The 22957-nt window shown below is 46.7% G+C and overlaps 1 protein-coding gene across 12 annotated transcripts; it reads left to right on the forward strand.

The window, feature by feature from the left end:
• The first annotated feature begins 241 nt into the window (after positions 1 to 241).
• ZNF384 (zinc finger protein 384) lies at positions 242 to 22502 on the forward strand. Of its 12 annotated transcripts, none has more exons than XM_032681084.1 (12): positions 242 to 433; positions 830 to 899; positions 1777 to 1966; positions 4604 to 4670; positions 4814 to 5054; positions 5367 to 5697; positions 10490 to 10570; positions 17637 to 17861; positions 18514 to 18696; positions 19516 to 19594; positions 20455 to 20613; positions 20780 to 22502. In XM_032681084.1, exons 3-12 carry the CDS (start codon positions 1914 to 1916, stop codon positions 21053 to 21055), a joined length of 1695 nt encoding a protein of 564 aa, XP_032536975.1. In that variant the 5' UTR covers positions 242 to 433; positions 830 to 899; positions 1777 to 1913; the 3' UTR covers positions 21056 to 22502. The 12 variants fall into 12 exon arrangements, with proteins under 12 accessions (XP_032536975.1, XP_032536982.1, XP_032536974.1 ...); XM_032681091.1 differs by having other exon boundaries at positions 830 to 878; positions 4600 to 4670; XM_032681083.1 differs by having other exon boundaries at positions 830 to 878.
• Positions 22503 to 22957: the final 455 nt, after the last annotated feature.

Genomic DNA, 22957 nt, shown 5'->3' on the forward strand with positions numbered 1-22957 from the left:
GCACGCGACGGCAGCCGAGTTATTTATTATTCATGAGGGCTCATGAATATTCACGACGAGGCCGTGTCCCGCGCGCGTCACGTGACGGCGCGAGGCCGGAAGCGGCGCTGCCGGCGGGGCTCGCGGACGGCGCGCGCCCGCCCCCGCCCGCCACAGCCACTTCCGCCCTCGCGCCCGCCAGCGCCGCCTCGCGCGCCGGCGCCCTCCGCGCTTCCGGTAAGCGCGCGCGCGCCCGGCCCCCGCCCCGACCCCCGCCCGCGGGGACCCGCCGGTGCCCCCGCAGAGGGCAGCTCTGCCCCGGGCTGCCGCCGCTCCGCCGCTCCGCTTTCACACGAAACTGCCGATGACGCCGTTCCGCTCCGTTCGGCGACCCGGAAGCACCGAGGCGCGCACCGCCCCCTGACCCGGAAGCACCCCGCCGCTGCTCTTTCCGGTGAGGAGGCCGCCGCCGCCGCCGGAGCCGGGTCGGGGCCGCCGCTGGGGGGGAGCCCGGTAACGTGCGGGGCGGTGGGGCTGCGGGCGGGGGGCCGGGCCGCGGGGCTTCCGGGGCCGGGGCGATCCGGAAGCGGAAATGGAGGAGGGCTGTCTGTGTGTCTGTCTGTCCGTCCCGCCGTCCGTCCCGGTCTCGGGCGCTCCGTCGCGGGGCAGCCGCGCTCCGGGCCGGTCCCGCTCTCGGCCGGCGCGGGGGGAGGTGGAGGTGGGTGCGGGCCCCGCGGGAGCGCCCGTCCCGCACATGGCCGAGGCCAGCCCGGCCCGCGGGGCCCGCGCAGCGCCCGGCGCTGCCATGCGGGACACCAGGCCCCCGGTAACCCAGGCGGTTTGTTTGCAGAGCCGGCCCTGGAAGGAGGAGAAATGCAAGAGGAGGGAGAGTGAGAGGGGTAAGGAGCTCCCGGAGCTGCGTGAGTGACTCTCGCCCCTGCCCCGGGGCTCCCGCCGGGAGGGACGGGAGGGAATGGCTCGCGGGTCCCGGAGGTGGGGAATTGAGGGCTTTGGAGCTCCAGGGTGCGGGAGAAGGGATTGAGCGCCTGGAAGGAGCTGAGGCGCAGGGTTTGCCCTCTGCCAGGCACCTGTTCCAACAGGCGCTCGGTGGGTCGGGGTGGAGGCTGCACGTTACCAGGGAACGGCACCAAAGTTCTGTGTCTGGGGTGCGGGTTTGGGATCCAGGGCTTTGTCCTGCACGTTCGGGGCATTCCTGACGTGAGTTTTAAAGGTGTAGCGGTGCTTGAACGTTTTGGCCCTCTTGAGTTCTGTGGAGGTATTTTTGCTTTTGATCTGACAGCCTGTGTGGCCTTCAGCATCCCTAGTGTTTTGCTGCAATTAAGCCTAAAAGCTCCTTGTTATTGAACAAAGATCTTGGGCAGACATAAAACAAAGTTTAAATCTTTCTTGAGTGTCACACTCAGGGCCTTTTGTCGACTGAAAACTTTGCTCCAAATAGAAAGTAAAAGCCAGGTATCTGGAGAATAAAGAAAGCCATGTTAAAAGTCAATCTCTGAATAAATACCTGCGTATCCAACCTTGATTGTGCCTTCCAGAAACACTGCCTCTACCTCACCGTGTACTTGCATGTGTTTTTATCTATCTGTTTATGATTAAAGTGGTGACCCGCCAAGATGTATAAATCCAGCACGTTAAGTATGTGATTCTGTGAAGTACTCTGTGAGATCTAAACTCCAGATCCCTTGTCCCTTGTGAGTTCTCTGGTTCACTGGGTTGTTTATTTGGTGTTTGTACATTTGTGGTCTGTACATAGAAAGTGTTTTTGGTTTATATCAGGAGGGTACGTTGACATCTGTCTGATACTAGACTGGTGAATAGGAAGAAGGTCCCATCTCTGGCCTGTTTGTGGAAGCTGGGATGATGAAGGCACTGCAGTGGGAACGTGCTGTGGTACAGGGTTGAAGCTCCAGCCCATGTCTGGTAGTTATAGAGCAATTGGAAGGGTTGCGTGCAGAGTTCTGGTAAAGTAAGTGTGAGCAGCGTCGAAGTGGGGGCTGCAAATAGGGGTGCATGTTTTCAAAATATCCCTCAGCCTAAAAGCGGGGTAGGGGAGGGACAGCTGTGGGTACGAGGACAGTAGTTTGGTGGAGGAATCTTACCTTTGTTTTCTGCCTTTGGAAGACTGCCTTGCTAGTGAAATTGCATGAAAGCTTCAACTCTTACACCATTTCTCCTTTTCCTCCACATTCTTATAACTCCAACACACTTCAACCCTTCCAGCCAAAAATTTTGAGGCCTGGTAATCTGCTTGAGTGTGAAGATTTTTGGACGGAGAGCTGTATTCCGAGAGAGTTTGACAAAAACAGTGTAGTCATCCTTTGAAGAATCAGAAAGAGCCTTATTTTGACTTGCACACATTGTAAACTGAGCAAACAAAAGTTAGATGCTCTGTTAAGCTCTGGTAGGGGGACTAGATGGAGACAAGCAGCCACTGAGTGCCCTGGCCTTTGCTAGTCTGCGTTTTGGAATCTGGAGAGGACTTGCCTTTCATTCCTTGTACTCTTTAAATAAGAAAGCTGCTGTGAGATTTTTGCTTAAATTGGCATCTTTCTGTTTAACTCCTGAAGTTTGCAGTTGAGTCCAAAGGAGTCTTGGAGAACTACAAAGTTTTTTTTGAAAATGCATCTAATTATTATATAAGACTTTATGTTTTTAGAGAATCAGGTTCACTTTGATGTTTTTGATGTGGAAGCTAAGAAAATAAGGACTTACTTATTTTAAAAACAAACCCAAAACCAAGCAAAAACCCCAAACTTGGAAATTCCAAACAAAATACCCTTCTTCATTCAGGTGGTACTCAGTTGCCAAGAATGTGTTCTCTTCATGTGTGCCCATCCTGTGGAAGAAAAAAGTCATGTAATTAAGCGTTACATGCACAGGGCTTTGCTGTGGGCAGTGTACTTAATAATTAATTTGCCTCAGAAAAGAAAGCAGAGGAAGGAAGGTAAGAGTGTTGCCCCATCAGACTGTGATTGAATCACAGCAGTGTAAATCCAGAGTAATTCAGTCAGGCAGCGAGCAGTCTGACTGCATGCCATGACGTAAGGTAAATAATTTATCCTTAAGTGTGTTTATTGGTTGATTTGCACTGAGTGAGTGAGGCAGGAATACTTGGCCTTGCTGTTGCATGAGCAATTCATAAAACCAAAATTATTGGGTAATTTAGTTCATTTAAATACTGCTTCTCTACATAGAGGAAAATTATCTTTGCATTTTGGCTCACATGCAGCAATTCCACATGTATTTATTCTGCCCTGATGTGCTTCTGTGAAGTAAGTGTTTCATGCTACTCGAGGCATGCCTCTGAGCTTCCCTGATGGTTGAGACAGGCCATTCAGAAACAATATTGGTTTGTTAATTAGGCTGTAGCAGAAATAGGAGTGGGATGGTTTGCAGGCAGCTGCATGAGAAACCTGCAGCGGTTGCTTTCTCTGCCAGATGTACCCTGAGCATAGTTTTTACCACGTGTATTTTACCCACCAGTTTTGTCATATTTGTTCAGGAATAGGTATATCTTCTACTTCAGGAAATATTCTTTTGTTAATTTCTTTAGTTTTTGAATAGCGTTTTTGCAAGTGTAACAAACTTTGTCCACTAATACTTATTACACGGAGAATGTAAGGATTAGAAAGGAAAGTGCTTCTTCAGTCAGGTGTTCCTAAAGAGGTTACACCTCTGTGTTCAGGAGACTCTCTTTTGATGTCTAACTGGTCCTCTCAATGCATGGAGAATTGAGGTGGAGCAGTGGGCACTTGGCTGGGGAGAGAGTCCTACAGAATCTTGTCCCAAAAGTGGGAATGAAGTGGGCAATAGAGAGCCATGACATGATCTCACTTGGAAATAGGGTATCTCAGGAGCAGGGGAGTCAGTTATTTTCCCATGGCCTAGTCTCATTGGATGAGAGCAGGAATACTGAGTGATATTTCTGTCTTTCTTTCAAGATTGGGGCTGGGGTGGGCAGTAGGAAGTGAGGAGCCCCAAGTTTTTGATTTCTTGGTCTGCTGTGGCTGTCTGTTATCTTGGGCAAGTCTGTTTCCCTCTCTCTGCCTCTCTTTCTTCCTACGTAACATAATACTAATGTCCCTTTGCTGCATCTGGGTCCTTAGTGTTGAGCTGGGGTGGAGGGACAGGCAAGGTACAAAATTTTCACTGCTTGTGGGATCAGACTGTCTGTGACAGTGAAAAATGGCTTTCATCTGTATTTGCCTGGTTGCAGATGCACAGACTTCATTTATGCCATGTACTTGGGTGGATGATAATTGGGAAAATTTGGAGGTCTTCTAGGTTTCTAGTCAGTCCTTATTTTGCATGGAGGACTACTGGGCAAGAGGCATTTGAGATGGACCCAAGCCCATGGGAATAGGAGATGCCTTTTTCCCCTGAAAATAATTTTTTGAGTTGGGCAGATAGCTCAGAAGGGGGGAGAGGCTGCTCAAGAATGACAGGGGAAATTAAGGAACTGTCGCAGCATTAGACTGAGTCAGTTCCATGTTGGAGTCTCTTTGGGTTTAATGGTTTTTTTTGTGTGTGTCTGTCTGTCTGTCTTCCTTATCCTCCATTCCTCTTCCCTTCCCCTTTCCTCTTTCCCCCTGTGCCCAGCTAGGATGGAAGAATCTCATTTCAACTCCTCCCCGTACTTCTGGCCAGCAGTGCCCACTGTCTCGGGACAGGTAAGATCTTCCAACCTATTATGTTGGTCTTGTTTCCCATTAGAAGTCAATGTATAAGTGTTTCTGTTGCATTTTTTGCTCAGCCAAATGCTGGGTGAAGTTGTGCCAGGGTGTCCTAAAATCTGTCCTTCCTGCCTGTTTAGATTGAGAACACCATGTTTATTAACAAGATGAAGGAGCAGCTATTGCCCACAGAGAAGGGCTGCAGCCTGGCTCCCCCCCACTACCCTGCCTTGCTGACAGTACCCACCTCTGTGGCCCTGCCCACTGGCATCTCCATGGACTCGGACACCAAGCCAGAGCAGCTGACACCACACAGCCAAGCCCCTGTGACTCAGAACATCACCGTGGTACCAGTGCAGTCTGCTGGGCTCATGACAGCAGGTAGGGCACTCCAAAGTCTCTGGCAGCATACAGAGGAGACTCTGGAGCGGGGAGACAGGAGGGCCTGGAGAATCCTTCTCTGGCTGTCGATTTTTCTTAGCCTTATTGATGGTGTGGATTGCCTGGGTGTGTTTTCACTGTAAATTCTCTATGGAAGTTTGACTTCCAGCAGTGGAAACTGGGAATGCATTGGGAGGGGAAGCTACCCTTCTGTTTGTGCAGTAGTCAAAAGTAGGTGCTTCTGTGGGATAAGGATGTTGGGCATAATTGGAGATGTAGTAACTGACTTCCTCCATCTTCCTTTGTTTGCAGGTCCTGGTCTGGTGATAACTTCCCCGTCAGGTTCCCTGGTGACCACAGCCGCCTCTGCCCAAACCTTTCCCATCTCAGCTCCCATGATTGTCTCTGCACTACCCCCTGGCTCCCAGGCAGCCCTCCAGGTGGTTCCAGACCTGTCCAAGAAAGGGACAACTGCCCTCACTGAAGGTGGTGGGGGTGGTGGGGGTGGGGGAATTGCCCCCAAACCACCCCGGGGCCGGAAGAAGAAACGATTGCAGGAGTCAGGGCTGCCAGAGATGAGTGACCCTTTTGTGCTGACAAACGAAGATGATGAGGACCAGCACAAGGATGGCAAGACATACAGGTGGGGAGCAGGGTTAAACCTTGACTGTAACACTGCATGGGGATGGGGATGTATTTAACCCTTCAGAGGGTTACATGGGGAAGAAGAGATCTCTGCCTTTTTCCTAGAGAGTCTTTAAATAGAGAATCTTTGAGCTGCAGAAAGAGTTGAGTTTTCTTTCTAATCAGGAATGTTTGCAAGCTGGTGGGTCGACCCAAAACTAAGGATCTCCTTAGTAGACTTATATAGTCATTAATGTTCCTAGGTTAGTTAATGGATGTTATGGAGGCCAAACTGTATCCTTGATGCCACAGCCAGATAGTAAGGCTGGTGTACTGCAGAGTGCAGTGCTGTCTGGTGTAGCTGAGAGCCCTGGTGTACCTGGGTGCTCCTCAGTTAGGACTCCAGTCTGTCCAGTGTAAAGACTACAGACTGGAGGCACACAGAGCAAGAAGCGAACTGTCGTGCGTGTTTGCTCCTGTATGCATTGCCCCATGTCATCTCCTCCTATTTCAGCATTCTAAACAAAAGAGGGGAAAAAGGTGCATTTTTGAATTAGTTGTAAGGGTGTTTCTGAACCATGAGTGTATTGGATAAGAGGGAGGAGAGTTCTGAGCCCTGAGGTTGGATTTCTGAGCTTGGAGGGATGTGGCTTGAGTTTATGAGTGGTGGGAAAGGCAGTGATTATCTAGGAGGGACTTAAACCAGAGGATAAGGAGTATGGGTGTTTTAGAGAAGGTGGGAACCATACAGAGCAGACAAGTGGTAGGGAGGAAGTGTGACGGTCTGTGTTGGGTGGGAAGCACTTATGTGATTCAGAGATAGGTGATTCTGACAGATGATTAAGATAAATAAGAGGTGAAGTAGTAGCCAAATGGAAACAGAAACAGTAGATGGTCCTATGTCTTCTCACTTCCCTACAATGTGCCCAAGATCCTGTCTCAAAGTTTCCCTTTTGCCATCCTAAGCCCTTTTTTTTTTTTTTGTACAAATTTAATTATGTTTCTAGAATTAAGCCATATCAGTATGAAGTCATCTACTCAGAATCGGTGCATCCACCTTGGGCACTGTTTCACTTTAAATTATAGCATTTTTTAAATGTTTACTTTTTTTAATCAATACAGTTAGTTAAATGGATATAAAACCAGAGCTTGGATCAGCCTTTTTATTCTCTTACCCAATGTCCCAGTTCTTCCACTTTGAAAATATAATCAGCGTATGGTGAAGAGGGGTGGGAGTGTTAGGTAGCTTGCTATTTGTAATCCCACCATTTATTTTGGGCCATAGCCACAGTTCCACACTTCTCAAGCTGCTTACAGTCTGGGTTGCTAATTAGGTTGTTAAATATGTATTTACAGGGGACACAATTGGCAGTGAACACTAGAATTAAAGCTGAACCAAGGCTTTAATTATAGCTCCTTGTTTACTTGTAAGTTTGGAAAAAAAATGCCCAAGACCAGGTGGAGTGACTCAGCAGAAACTTTATGAACATGCATAGTCTGTTTAACAGCTCATGGAATAGAATTTGCAGGGAAAAAATGAATGAGTTTATATGTAGGAACATGTAATCGGGAAGATTTCCTGTTGTTATGTTTAGTCTGAGTGTGGTACCTCTGCCTCTTCCTCCAGCCCCCCTCCCAAGCAGGCCTTCCTCTGAGCAGTGCTAAGGTGTGGGATAGCTAAATTGAGATTTATTGAAGACCACCAAGGAGTACTTCTGCCTTCCTTGGGGTTTCCTCGTTGGCTGATGCTTTCTATGTGCAAGTTTGGAACTAAAAATGATTGTTGAAAAAATAAAGGAAAACGCTCGCTTTTCTTGGAGCTGTGGGAGAGAAAACCTTTGTGAAATACAGTAAAATTGTTGCTCCATAATATGCATATGAATAGACTCGCAAGTTAAGACTTTGAGGACTGCTGGGTTCTTTCTGTATTCTAGAGGATGATTTCAGTAGTTCCCGTCACTACAGAATGCAGACATATCCCAGCTAAATTAAGACTGTGGGTGAGGTTCATCTACTCCTGCTCCCTTCTCAGGCTGGAGGAGGAGTTGGTATTCATATGACTACATTTGTATGATTTCACTGATTCCTATGATGAGACACTGAGAATAATCTATTCAGATGCCTGGAAGGAGTTTTACTATATTGATCAACATGACTTTTTTTTTAATACCCAGTTCCTAAAGCCTGAGATTATTTTGTCAAATTTAATGAATTTTTTTGTTTCACGTTTTCTTTTTGAGCTCTGTGAGCTCTCTTGTCTTGAGTGTCTGGGCATGTGGCTAATATCCATAATTCCTGACTCCTGCTGTGGTGATAAAGACAGAGTAAGGCCTTGAATGGGGAAGCACAACCAGGCAGATGCGGAAGGAATTGGAGCACAAACCTTGATATATTGCAGCTCATCTCATTCTCTGCTAAATGTAGAGATTCCTGCTCCAGCACATGGCAGCTGTTTTGCTGCTGTATCATCCCTAGAAGTGAATTAGTAGGCTGCTGTGAAAACTGTGCAAGAATCTTTGTGACTAGGTCTTTCTTTTCAAGAAAAGGCGTGAGGCTTTTGCTAATGGTGGCATTGCTTGCATATCTTGGACATCTAGCCTTAGGATTAGTCTGGCAGAGTCCTTGGTGCTTTGCTTTGTGCTATTATAAGAATGTTTGCACCTACAGGGGACAGCATCTAACCCAGTCCTGTGAAGCATTTTCTGTCATGAGTAAGTCACTTCAGTCTTGTCTGTATTTGTTGTCAGCTCTTCGTTAATCTTCCCTGATGTCTTTGTAGAATTCACTTTTTCTGTGAAAAATGAGATCAGCATCAAGATTCTTTCTAGTAAGATGCGAAGTGTGAAGCACGTGGCTGCTTCTCAGTGCTGAGGAAAAGAGAACAAACAGGTCCTGGATACAGTAGTATTGTTTCTTAGTATTGTGGTGCCTGTACCTCTGTGCTTTAGAAGTCTATGCTGTGATGTGATCAGTGGACGACAAGACTGATGAAGTGATTCAGCCTCTCTGGGCCAGATGATCAGGCTTCTCTGACAGTTCTCTAAATAGTTTCTTCTTTGCAAGAGAAAAGAGCTCTCTATAGATGTTGCTTGGTTCCAGTATAAAGTTTGTAAAATCTAGGACAAATACCAATTTATAGTCTGGAATGGTTTTGCGAGCTGTGCTTTGGAGCCTCAGATACCAACAGAAAGGTTGTAGGCTTGGGAAGGGCCTGACCATCATAGTGTGATTGACAAGCTCTCTCTTACCCACCTCAAGTTCTGAGTTTCCCTACTTTCACTGGGAGACAGCAGGGGGTTTGGGAGACAATAAGCAGCTGAGGGACATGGGAAACTTCCAGAGACAAGTCCAAGGTGCAAAAGTGTACAGAAGCCTTAGCAAGTTGGGCTGTAGAAGGTGAGGAAGCTGGATGGAGGCCCTCATCAGTGAGAAGATTACGTACACCTGGGTGCCAGTGGTTTGAATACAGCAGGTGGGCATATTCTCAGACATGTCTGATTTCAGGCCTTTTTTTCTGCCCTGGATTTAGCTATGGCTGTTTGGGCAATTTCCCATGGTTTCGAATAGACTTTGAAATCTGGCTTTTGTGAGCCATGTATGTCTGTGAGAACATTGTAGAATTTGCCCATTTGTAAGCTTGGAAAAAGTCTGTTAAGCATGCTCTGAGATGCTTCATAGTTTTGTGGTTGAAATATGTGAAAGTTATGTCTTCTTTGACGTTTCTTGAGGGTTGCATGGCTCCAGGCAGTGACCAGACTTCCGTCTCCACAGAAAAGATTAACACACTCTAACTTTTCTCAGTTTCTGTACGAGGCTGGACTACATGTGTACTCTCTCTGGAGCCATAGGCATCTTCTAGGCTAGCACTGAAGGGCCAAGCATGCTTTCCCTTCAGTCACGACGGCTCCTCCTGCTGCTTCAGAAGGAAGTCTTTAGTGCCCAGTGTGGACAGCAATCTCCCCCCTCTGATGGGCACAGAGGCAAGGTGTGAGAAGACACCACTTGGTTCAAATGCAGTAGGGATGAGAATGAGATATGTGCAGGGACTGGGGCTGTTTGTGTTGAGGAAATCTGGATACTTGGTAGATAAGAGATGGGAATCGGAAAGGAGGAGAGAGAAAAGATAAGAGCCTACAAACTAGGGAATGCAGCAGAGGATGGGGAGCCTCTTTGCAAGGGAGAAATGGGGGAGGTAGCACAGGGATGAGCTATGAAGGGCCAAGACTAGCAGGAGGAAGAAAGACCCAGATCTGCTACGTGCTGGAAAATGAGGATGGATATACCTAGAACTGGCAGAACACAGAGGGACAAGAGTATGGGATATGAACAGACAAATAGAAGCATGGGGTAGAGGAGACAAATGTTAGGCAATTCAGGGAATGAAATAGGGAAGAGTCCCTGCAGAAAAAGATAAAGAGGCTGGCGCATGTGTGTAAAAAGCTTGAGCCTGGGTCTTGGTGCGGGAGAGGGCGGATTGCTACAGGCTAGAAGGCTAAGGGCAAAGGGGGAATTAAACTTGGAATGTCAGGCAGAAAGTTTGACCACATTCCCTCCAAAGCCTAGAAATACTAAACCCAATGTTTCTAAATTTTGCCATGTCTTTGAGGTCAACACAAGAATATGACCTCCTCCGGCAAAGAACCTCATCTCCCTCTAAGGCTAGAAAAAGGTGACAAAGTATTGTTGCTGTCATTTATCATCCTAGCTGCAGTGGCAGAGGTCTGTGCAGTGGATCTTAAGATTGCTGATGACCAACATGGGTGTCAGTATGATGCCACATGTTGGAATTTCTGTTTGCTTTTTTTAACAAGTGGTTCCGTGAGCAGCGGAACTAATGAAGCCTGGTTTCCAGCGGCTCTCTCCTGTGTGGATTCTCTGATGTCTAATCAAGGGTGAGCTTATTAGCCTTTCCCTCAGCAGAGGGCTCCAAGAGAGTCTCTCTTCTTTCCCCAGATGCATATTTTTGAGACTTGTATTAACTTTTAAGATCCTTACCCTTTTTCCAGATTGGTTGTAATTGGCTTATGATCTCAAAACTCTTAAGGAGGACAGGTGCACATGCACATCTACAGCTACACACATAGTTTGTACACATAAGCTTTGCTTTGTGTATGAATACAGTGCTTGGAGGTTAGAAAATGGCAGAATTAGACTGGCCACATGCCTCACGATATATAATAAGGTAAAAAACTTGAGTTATGGTAAGTTCTCTCCCTTCTGCTGAGATATTGTAACTGTGTGTGTGTGCATGCATGTACGTGCTCTCACTTGGCAGTTCATCAGAATGCCAAGCAGAAAGAATTAATAGGAAAGGTTCTGCAGTCATGATTTTAACTTTGGCAAGTTACTTCTGTGTCGATGGAATGAGTGTGTGCAAGGGGAGTGAGGGGGACAATTACAGTTTCAAACAGGGAGAGAGAACTTTGAAACTATTTTGTTGCACGTCTTATCTGATCACACCTTAATTTGGCCCTATTGAGTCAATGCACTTTGATACCATCCTTGATTAGTTATTGGTAGATGGTGGCCTATCAGAGTCCTGCATGTTTACTCAGATAACATGAAAGGAATATTCTACTAAAAGAAAACAAAATGCATTGACATGGGGTTGCGGAATTGAGAAGGATGGTTTGGGGAAGGCATTTTACTGCTGGTATGAAGAACTGTAGATTATGCCTGCCTCTGCCTCAGGTTGCTGTGTTATTCTACAGTCATGAGGTTCAGGTCTGTAGATAATCTTGCCTTGAAGTGTGTGCAAATACGAGTTAGGTCTAGTCTTCAGTGGATTTGCGTTTGTCACAGGCTACGAGTGACCACAGACAGTTATCCTGAAATAATTAACATTTGGTCTTCCCAGAACTGTAATCTCAAGTATCACTGAATACAGGTCAGACCCTGTCTTGCTTTGCAAAAGGTTTGCATCTCATAGTTACAGCATAGACACTTAAGTGAGCTGTGATATGAATGTATATAATATGAATTTTCCTTTAAAGAAAAAAAAGTGCTCACAGGTATTGGTTTGGCCACTCGAAATTAGTGGATATGTCTCTTTTACTGTGTTTCACTCCCTTTGCTTACAAAAAATAGACCAGGGACATTGTGGGTATAGATGAGCGTTTATGAAGCACTGGTATTTCTGTGATGGGCACAACAGATGAGTGATTCTGCTTCATGAGGTTGGAATTGCATGTGGTCGACAAGGCTCGAGGCTGTTCAGAGAATGGTGATAGAAAACAGTGAATGCTTGTTTGTTAAGTATCTGTCTGTGCAACATAATAAGGATGCAGTTCTGTGAAAACAGTCAATAAGGTTGTATCAGAATGCACCTGCATTGCAGAGCCAAATTATGGTGACATGGATGAACTTAATCCTGGTGTTTCCAAATTTGCTGTAGTGCTTTCTAATGGGCTTTTTGTATTTTTTTAATTTTATCTTTTGTATGTTATCACTATATCAGGAAATACCTTATTGTGTTTTATTGTTTTGTTGGTCTTTTATGCTAATGGTGACTGATTTCAAAAATCGGTAGACTGTCTTAGGCCTGATATTCAATGATTTGAAGGTCAACAGAAAATCATGACTGATAAAGATAAAAGCAATTCTGGTGGATCGCTGAAAGAAAAGGGGATCTTTATGTGGTTGTAAACTAGAAGTATTCAGATAAAATATATTTTAATACAGCCCAATGGAAGACTTAGCCTTTTGGGTAATACTGAGTGACTTTTCCAGCAGTCAGGGATTGAGGTGCAGGTATTTGGACACAGTGGAAAACATTATCAGACAAAAGTGTCCTGTTGGATACTATTGAATGTCTTTGATCTAAAGATAAGGAATATGGAGGAACAGTATCCCAGAACGCAATGACTGTGGAAAAAACTTTTAGGAAGTAAGTGAAATCATGAAAGCTCCCAGTGCGAAACTGTGACAGAAAAGGGTAAGTGCAACTGTTGAAAGCATAAATAATGGAGTCATTAAAAGAAGGCAGGCAACTTGTGAAGTATGCTGAAATACCACAAAATTCTGGGTCTGGTATTTTTAAGGCCATTTGAAAAATGGACAAAATGCAGGAATGCCCTCAAATCTGAGAACTGGAAAAGTGCCGTATGATGAGAGCATTTAAAAACACTCACTGCTGTGCCAGGAGAATGTGCTTTTCTGCAGCCTTATCAAGCCACCAGGTGACTGAAGGCCTGTGGAAATAAGTTGACTGAGATTTCTGAGCGTGGCTGATAGATTTGATATACATGCCAGTAGTGTAAATTGTTACATGGAGGTGCAGTGTTGCCTTTTGAATAGCAGCTGATGCTGGTTGTGCCAGTGTGGAAGCAGAGGTACAGTTCACATGCTTTCATTTGGCATCTTACTACTCACTGACTTTCTTTAGGTGTTACCCAAGTTTTCTACCTGTGTAGCTTTTGTCTCCTTTCCCTTGCCTCTTACAAAATATTAACAAGAAAATGTTTAACTTCAGCTTTAAGAAAAAAAAATCAGGGGAATGCGAGGTTAAGTTAGCATTTATCATGAACTGTGCATCCATTATTATGCTATGCTTGCATTAGTTACTTCATTAACTCTGCATTGCAAAGACAGTACGTTTGTTTCCTTGCTAAATGAACTGCTGACTCTGACAGCCTAAACTTACTCTTATCATCTAGTTTAACTTCAGACCTTCCTGTTTTGATTTTTATTTTAACTTGTGGCCTAACTTGTATTTGTAGCCTAACAGAAGGAGCAAGGACTCAAACTTGTAAGACTAATCTCAGCAGATACTAAGAATTTGAACTCTCAGAGCTATGTAAAAGCTTACATAGCTTTCACAACTGTGATACTAATTAATTAAGCACTTGATTGAAAAAGGCTGTTAATCCACGTCAGGCAAATTTTACTACGAGCTGGTATTTCAGATGGTATTTTATCTCCTAACAGCATCGGATGAATGAGGCGGAACATTCCATGAAAAGTGGAAAAAAATACAGCACTGTGTGCCACAGAGTTGTAGTCTAGTTGCTATAAGCATCATTTTGTTTATGACTCATCGTGATGACTTTCATATGGGAGCAGAACTAGAATTGTACATACACCTTTTATTGGCATTTCATGATTTTTGAGGGTGTTTCTGTCTAACATGAACATTCTCTGATGTCTCCCTGTATTTCCCTGCAGATTCCCTATAAAAAGAAAGCATTATAAACATTGGAAGGGGTTAATTTTGATCTCTGGCATATGGCTGAATGCTAATCTGACTATTGATATGAGCCTCTGTATTATTAAGGATATTTTCTCAAGGCTCTCTGAATTTGCAGAGCCATAACAGGCAGCTGCAGGGATGTTGTGTCACACTGTCAATGGGAATGCTGCAGTCATTTCTGCTACTTGCTCTCAGAAAGAATACGATGAAAGGAGTAGTAGTTTAGAAGCACAGTGGAGAGACAATATTAAAAATGGATATTTTTTTTAAAAAATGGAAGGGGGGGGAAAAATCAATTACTTCATATGGTGCTTCATTCATGCTTAGCAAGGAGCATTCCCTACTTTTCCTCTCTCCAGCCAGGAGAATTTCACTGAAATAGAATACCGAAATGCTGCTAGTATCAGATGGGATGTTCTCATTATCCATATAAATTTAACATTTTTTTGAATCCATATTTGCCCACTAGAGGGCTGATTGCATCTTCCCCTTTAATATTTGATGTTGTCTGAGGGAGAATGCAAAGGCCTTAATTAAATGGATCATTTGTTCCCTTGAAAAAATCTGATACCACACAATATAAAACTCTGAAATAGAGGTTTCTGCTGTATTCCATGGCTTGTTTTAACTCATAAGGCTCATGAATTTGTTAATGCTGTATAACATTCTTGCTCTCTCAGGGTCGATGCTAATTAGATAATTAGAAAATGAGTCCTCACAAGATTTTCTTTTTAAATGTTGTTTGGAAAACAGTATCAGAATGTCTGTTGCTGTTAAATTCAGACAACATGGCTTTGTTTGTTTGTTTGTTTGTTTCAGGGTTTTCTTTTGATTTTTTTTTTTTTTTTTAGGGATGATTTTGCTAACAGGTTTATCATTTTTATGCAAGTGCTGGGGAGGCTTTGAAACACCTTCATAATTTTATTTTGAAAATAGAAAAGGATGTTTCATTAAACTTTCATTTTATGGAATTTATGTCCTGAAGGCAGGTACCTGACAAAGCAAATAAGTAAAGGATGCACAGAAGTTATGGAAGATAAAGTAGATGGCTTTATGGCACTGCAGATGTAATGCATGGGACTACTTAGACTTGATGGAATTGTAAAGTTCATGAATTTTTCAGATCGGAATAGACTATTTAAAATATAGAGTCATGTGCCCAGCACAGATGAGATTAATGCCCAGCATTCTGTTTGAACTAGAGCAAAACCTTTAGAAGGGCATTTCTCTTAGAAAGGCAGCTGGATTCTCAAAATGTTGATTGTAAGGGCCAAGTCATTGATACCATGCTATAGCCTCCGAGTGTTGTTCCAAAGATGCATTATTCACATGGGAAAAGCCTGTTTCCTCTTAGGTTTTTAACTTCTACTGTCAGTTATTGTTTCTCATAATACCTTTCTTTGTTCATAAAACAAGCTTCTGATAGTTGATATTTTTCTCCTTAGAAAGATTTATTCGGGTATTGACCAAGTTATCTTTTAAGCTTTACTCTAAACCTAGACAGGAGTTGCTGAATCTTTCCTGCAAAGCCCATTTTCCACATGCCATCATTCTTTAAGTTTGCTGAGCCTGCTGAGTTTTTCAGTAATTGTTGATGACATGGACTTCAGAATTAGACACGCTGTTGCACGAATAGTTGCTCCACTCCTGTTTACAAAAATGATACCTGCTATTCCCCTTTGTTTTGGTGAGCCATATTAGCACAGCATTACACTGGGAGGTTGTTCTCAGCTGAATGGTTCCTTGTCAGAGGAATGATGTTGTGGAACGGGGTTCGGTTGAGAAGGAGCTTGATAAAAGTTACGCAGGGGATTATGTTGTAATTGCTTGCATTAGCAGTGAACTGGACTTGGTGACTCAAAGGTAATTTTCAGTTCAGTATTCACCTTAAAGTTCTTTCTAACGTTGCTGCTTTCAAGGATACACAGTCATCATCCCTGTAAGTACTACTTGATAACTGCAAGATACATAGGCCGTATTCAAGTCCGGCATTTCGGGAAGTCTAGAACAAACTGCACAAGTGTTTGATTTATAAACCAAGAGCTACATTTTTAAAAAGATCATTCTGATGTTCCTTTTTACTCCTTATATCTCATAGATGTAGGGTTAAACAACCAAATTGCTTCTGTTTGTTGATTTCAGGAGGGATTGGTGTGTGTGTGAGGAGGGATTTACCTAAGGACGTATTTAGCTCGCACGTTCTGTTAGGGTTTGCAATTAAAACGGATTAAGAGAAAGATGAAGGTAGGACATGTGGGAGCAACTGTTAGAGATTATAATGAATGTAAAAGAATGATGATGGAGAGGAAGAAAATGTTACAGCAGTTGTGTGTTGGAGTGCCTGCTAGGGAGGCATGGCTTTCAGCTACATGGCTTGAAATCAAGCTGTGGCTTGGAAGGGCCAGTGGAAGTTAAGGTAGGTGCTGGATAAGTACTGCCTACATTACATGCACTAATCAGACTGCACACTTCATAAAGCTTCTGGCTTCAACATAAACAGTCACAACAGTAGATGTAATGAAGTATTTTCCTTCAAGGAGATGGATACGGGAAGAGCAGGACCAGCTCTCTGTGGCTTGTAATACCTGCAGAGACTTTTGTGACTGAGCAGTTTTGTAAATACTTGTAAAACTAGAGGAAATTCCCAGACAAAAACACTGTGAAGGTTGAATTCATGTTAACCAGACTTCCTCTGCGTGGCATTTCTTCTCTCAAAAGTGACCCGGGAAGTTAGATGTGCAGGTTCAATTTTTGTCTCTAATTGAAAAGTCTGAAAATGGGAAACCTATGTTCAGATAACCCTTAACTATGCCCCTTGGTTGACACAGATTTGAGAAGTGGCAGGAGGGGGAAGTCCAGTAACTTGGATGCAGCTTCTATCTCTCTGTCAAATTATCAGCCACAAAAGCTTTTAGCATCTTGAATTGTAAAACAGTGCGAGCTTCTCTCAACAGCCTGGTGACGTGGTGGAGGAACAGTTTTTAACGGCAGCATCCATAGCAGAGAGATGCCAACTGCTTCTTCCTGTTCAAAGAGTCAGTGTTTTACCAGATATGTTTCTGATCGTTATGGGAACAGATGGATCCAAACTCCCAGGCAAAACATTTTGCATCATATCAGTAAGACTGAAATGATGAAAGCCCATTAGACCAATGAAATACCACATTTGGTATCCAGAGTATCTTTGTGACATCGACTAGGAAAGCAGCACTGTTGTTATTCTCAGCATTTTGTATTTTAAATTCTCCAGTGTTCTTCTCCAAAAATGGGAACAGAGTTAAGTGGGTTTGGTCATAACTGCTTTTGTGGACTTGGCAGTACATGGAATTAACTTCTGTTATGAAGATGAGCCTTAACCTGGGATTTCCAGGTTTTCCAAGCTTTTTTTTGACTGAAATAAATCGCAGATGAACAAAGTAGGGTTTTTGTCTAGGAATTATTCCTGCCCCCTTAGGATTGCTATTGGAAAACTTCCAAAGTAGTGCCCTGTCTCTCTTGCAAGCCTAATAAATTGGCCTCTTGGTTTCTTCCAAGACCTTTACTTGTTTGGCTGCAAGGTATCGTGTGGTCTGTTCTGCCAGTTCCTAGCTTAAATTTGTGCCCTTGGAGTACTTGCAGCTGAGCAGTGTCCCAGGTGAAACCTCCCCAGAACCACATAGTGAGAAAATATCCCTTCTTCACTCATTTGGAAGACCCCATCCAGTTAGAATTGATCCATATTGGGGCTTACCCCCATGTGACACTGTCTCTTCCCCTCACCCCGGTCCCAGGTGCCGGATGTGTTCGCTGACCTTCTACTCCAAGTCGGAGATGCAGATCCACTCCAAGTCCCATACGGAGACAAAGCCACACAAGTGTCCTCACTGCTCCAAGAGCTTCGCCAACAGCTCCTACCTGGCCCAGCACATTCGCATCCATTCAGGGGCCAAGCCCTACACGTGCAGCTACTGCCAGAAGGCCTTCCGCCAGCTCTCCCACCTGCAGCAGCACACACGGTAAGGGCTGGAGGAGGCTGGGGGCCCTCTGCACTGCATGTTGCCGTCATCCCAGCATGCTGTGAGCACCCTCAGTAGGCGACTGCCTGGGGAGACCTTGCTGGTTTTCACAGGCCGGTCAGGTCTCGTACTCGACAAATCGGCAGTAGCGGTATCTGACACATGAGACTTGGCCCTGGCTGTGAGGGGCTGGGTGTGCTCAGAGGCTGGCGCTGCTCAGCCTGAGGGGCATCTGCAGTGGAGTGACACCTTCTGACAGGAGGCAGGGCTGGTTATGTCAGAGTGAGAGTAGTGTTGGCATAGGAGGACTGTTGCCTGTCGCCCCAGCATAGTTCTGCCAAACATCTCAAGTCCAGGCTTGCAGCCCCCCTGCTATTTCAGCTGTAGGCTTCCCACACACGGGTCTGCCAATGCCCCTCAGTCCAAGCTCTATGGTTCCTCTCTCTGGATCCTCCCCCGGTGCAGACAGACCATGGTCTCTTGAATCCAAGGGGAGCACGGTTTGAGACCAAGCGAGCTCATGCCGTGTTTGGAGTTCCTCTATGTAGCAGATAGCCTGGTGCTGTCCCACCCCCTTTGTGCCCTCATTCCATCAGCACTAGCCAGATGGCGGTCATGTCCAACTGCTGCTGCTCCTCCTCCTCTTCGGCAGGATCCACTCCAAGCTCCACACGGCGATTGTCAAGCCGCACAAGTGTCCTCACTGCTCCAAGAGCTTCGCCAACACATCCTACCTGGCCCAGCACCTCCGCATCCACTCGGGGGCCAAGCCCTACACCTGCCGCTACTGCCAGAAGGCCTTCCGCCAGCTCTCCCACCTGCAGCAGCACACACGGTAAGGGCCAGAGGAGGCTGGGGGCTGGCCCTGGCCCCCCCGCGCTGCCGGCATGCACCTGTGGAGCACGCGCGCCAAGCATGCGGGGGGCGGGCGGGGAATGCGGCCGGCTGCACCCCCAGGAGGAGGTGACCCACCAGAGTGGACGGAGTGGAGGCTGCGCAGGAGACACTGACCACGTCAGGGCTGAGGTGGGCACGTGCTGTCCCTGGGGATCCTTGGTCTTGCACCGTGGGTGGCACAGAGAGAGAGAGCGATAGAGAGAGAGGCATTGGCTGTAGGGGATCCCAGCCTGGCACCACGGGGGTTGGACTGAGTGTGTGGAAGCTTCTCCTGGCATTGCAGGGGGACAGGGACAGATTAACACTGTAGGTGATCTCAGCCTGTTATGTAAAGGGAAAAGTGTTGGAGTGTCTATCCTGAGAAGGAACAGAGCTGCTTTCTTGGTACTGTGGAAGCAAGAGAACAGGTCATTTGGGACTCCTGAGCTTGGAGCAGGGAGCCTGGACCTCCAGACCCCTTCCCAACACATTTTCAGGTGGCCCACATGCTGAGCTGGCAAGCCATTCATTCATAAGCTCTTGCTCCTCAGCCCTGGTCACTCTCTGAAATCTGCTTGACTGCTTGTCTTCTCTAACTTCTACTGGACATGGGAGCTGGGCAGAGCTCTATGTCCAGATAGAACAGCATCTGGAAGCAACATCACCCCTTTCCCTGCTCTCCTGAGTGGCTGTGAGATTTGATCACAGCATCAGGCCCTGGCAGCCTGCCCTGCCTGCCTGCTCACTGCCTCCCATTTGTGCTCTTCCTCCTCAACAGTATCCACACCGGGGACCGACCCTACAAATGTGCTCACCCTGGGTGTGAAAAGGCTTTCACCCAGCTTTCCAACCTGCAGGTAAGGGACTGGATGTGTCCTGCTTGCCAGTGGGGGTGGCAAGGATGCCAATGCTGGGGGAGGTGGAAGAATTGGGGCAGCTGGGAAGAGAGTGAAATAATACAGAAAAGCTATTGAAGCCCTGGGCCCAGGAGAAATTCCTGACTTCTGTGGCAGTAGCGACCCAAAGAAGTCACATAAATCGTTGCATCCTGTAAAACTGTAAACTTGACTTGAAAGCAGTGAGACCTTGATAAAGTCCCTCTCATCTCTTCTGCAATTTTCTAACTTTGTTGGAGCAAGACTTGCAAAATGTTTGTTACACCAAATAAAGTCTGGGTATTTGGTTGGGTTTTTTGTCTGTTTGACAATGATATGGAGTGCATAACGGTAGGGATTTAGGAAAGCAGAAGTGGTGTGTCCTGTTGCAGTATCCTGGAGGAGGGGAACTACAGGGTGCACCAAATAGCAAAGAGCTGTAAACACCTGCAAGCAGTTTAAGCAAATCCTGCCCTGAAGGTATCAGATGCAGGGAGCAAATGTGTATGGAGGCAGAAGAGGAGAGACCAAGAAAAGGAAAAGACTGAGAAAGAGTTGCATGGAAACTAAGATAGGGGTTGTTGAGCGTTAGGAGTCTGCTGTCCAGAGGTGCCTACTATGTTTGGGAAGAAAGGGGAAGGTGTGAATGAGGAAGGTGCGGTAGGCTGGTGGGAGAAGCTCTGTCCCCTATGCTAGGAGCCATACTTTCCTCAGCAGTCGGGAGCCTAGGGAGCTTGGGGCCTGTCTGGAAAGGGATGTCAGAGATAAAGCCATCTCCAGTACTAATACTGACTTCCTTCCTCGTGCTTGTTTTCTCTTCACTCCCCACTGCTGCCGCGCAGTCCCACAGACGGCAGCACAACAAAGACAAACCTTTCAAGTGCCACAACTGCCACCGTGCGTACACGGATGCTGCCTCATTGGAGGTACACCTGGCTACGCACACGGTGAAACACGCCAAGGTCTACACCTGCTCCATCTGCAGCCGGGCCTACACCTCGGTGAGTGTTTGCTGCCCTGGGGAGTGGCAGAAATGGGCACACTTCCCAGGGAGCATCTCCTCCAGATCCAATGGGAGCAGCCCCCTGAGCTGTCTATGTCCCTCCCTGTTGACCTTGGCTTTTGTGAGCATTGTTCCCTCCTCTCACACCGTTCTTCCCGTTGCAGGAGACGTACCTGATGAAGCACATGCGGAAACACAACATCCCTGACCCCCAGCAGCAGGTGGTTCAGGCACAAGCCCAGGCCTCGCAGCAGCAGCAGCACTTCCAGCCACAGGGCGGGGGGGCAGCAGGGGGCCCTTCTGGAGACACTAACCAACCCAATCCTCCCCCCCAGTGCTCCTTTGACCTGACTCCTTACAAGACTTCAGAGCATCACAAGGACATCTGCCTCACTGTCAGCACCAGCGCCATCCAAGTGGAGCACCTCTCCAGCTCCTAGAGAGACCTCAACCCAGGGAGCAGAACGCCTCTTGTGCATAGCTGTGCCCAGGGGCACCGCCTGTGCAGCGGCCCTCCTTGTGCAACAGTCTCCGGCCTCTCCTCCTGCAACAGCCTCTTCTGGCCGTGTAACCCTGTTCATGGCAGCCCCTTGAACAACAGCCTGTCTCAAGGGGGTGCTCCTTCTGTGCAACAGCCTGCCTGGTAGGAGGATGCTTCCTTGTGCAAGAGCCCCTTTCCTGTGCTGGGATCACTTCCTCATGCAAGAGCCCCTCCTTTCAAACCCAAAGAAAGGCCCCTGTTTTGCCTTCTCTCTCACTGTAGGATGCGTATGAAGGGGGGTTGCGTGTTGAGACACACAGTGGATGGGATGGAGAGACGGCCCTTGTACATACAGGGGCTTGGACACGTTTTCAGCAGGCCACAGAAGAATGTGGCAGGGTTCACAGCTGGATGGGGTTCTTTGAGGATTGCCTTGAGTGTCTAAGAGAGAAATATCCATTCCTGTCCTTCCTGCTTGAGAAAGGGAGGAGGGGTCGCTCGTCCTGCCCCAAGGACTGGATGGGAGAAACCTTCTCCCCAGTGGAAGGTGAGACCAGTGGAGGGGGGAGAGGTGAGGCATGTTCTCTGAGACGGACAGGTGCCTGCACTGCTCAAGGGCTGTGGAGTATTGCATTCTTTCTCCTCCCCTGGTGGAGAGCAATAGAGGGGAGTCTGTCTGAACTGGCTGCTGCCTCTCTCCCAGCTGTCTGAGCAGCATGATGGCCAAGGCCCCGTAGGAATGTGGGTTCCTGCTCATTGCTCTTCCTGCCTGTTGTGGATGATATCCTAGCAGCTTGTACTCCTCCTCTCCCTCCTGCTTTTCCTCCCACCTCCTCAGAAAAGCCTGCAGGCATCAACAACAAACCAAAAAGCAACTAGAGGGGGGCTAAGAGACTGCCAAAATAATCATCATCCTTCTCTCTGCTCCCTTTCCTGTAAGGTGGAAATGACAGCAGTTCTGGCACTCACACACCTGTCCTGCCCTCAGTTTCCCAAAGGGAAAGAGGAGGAGGAGGAGGAGGAATAGACCAGTCTTTTCAAGGAGCCAGCAGGAGGCAGGGAAAGGCTAGCTTCTCCTGCTCACCTCCCGCCAGAGTGTTCTCCCAGGCTCCCTCTTGCCAAGACGGGCTGGACTCACACGGCAGTGGTGGCCTCTTCTGGACCCTGGTCATGGGAGAGAATCCCCAAAAGGTGGACAGTGGAGAGAAGGGGATGAAGATCCCCACAGAGAGACCAATCTAATGAGAAGGGGGAGCCAACAAGAATAAACTGAAGGCCCCTTGAATTTATATATATATATATATATAAATATCTATTCCCCACCCCTGGCCCGCTCTGTCCTTGCTGTAACTGTTTCTATCTCTGTGTTTATAAAACGCATTATCCTGGCGAATTTTTATTTTCAATCTTCGTTTGTTTTTCCCTTTCTCTTCGTCTTCAATTCTTCTTCCCCCTTTTTTTTTTATTGGTCCACATGACTGCTAGTCTTGTGTGTCACTTGTTAGTTTCTTTGGATCATGGAGGCTGACTCAGAAGAGAATGAGAAGGCAAGGGAAAAAGCATGTTGTTGGGTTTTAAAATCAGTCACCCACCCAAAAGCATATAGAATCCCAGACTTCTGTATGAACAACCAATAGGGGCTTCTTATTTTTTTTTTTTAACCACCCTGTATGGAAATAAATTGGTGTAAAAGGCTTCTTGAAGGTGCTGCTGTGAGCACCCTGCCCCTGTGACGTGTGTTCCTTCCCCCTGCACCAGACCACTGCACGAGCATCTTGCTGCCGTGAGTCCCGAGCGGCTGTGTGGGTGGATGCGAGGGCAGCACATCCCTGCCTTTGGGCAGTTTGCACAAGGAAAGCAA

This window comes from Chiroxiphia lanceolata, chromosome 2 (genome assembly GCF_009829145.1).
Source record: "Chiroxiphia lanceolata isolate bChiLan1 chromosome 2, bChiLan1.pri, whole genome shotgun sequence".
In the NCBI taxonomy this organism is placed as follows: Eukaryota; Metazoa; Chordata; class Aves; order Passeriformes; family Pipridae; genus Chiroxiphia; species Chiroxiphia lanceolata.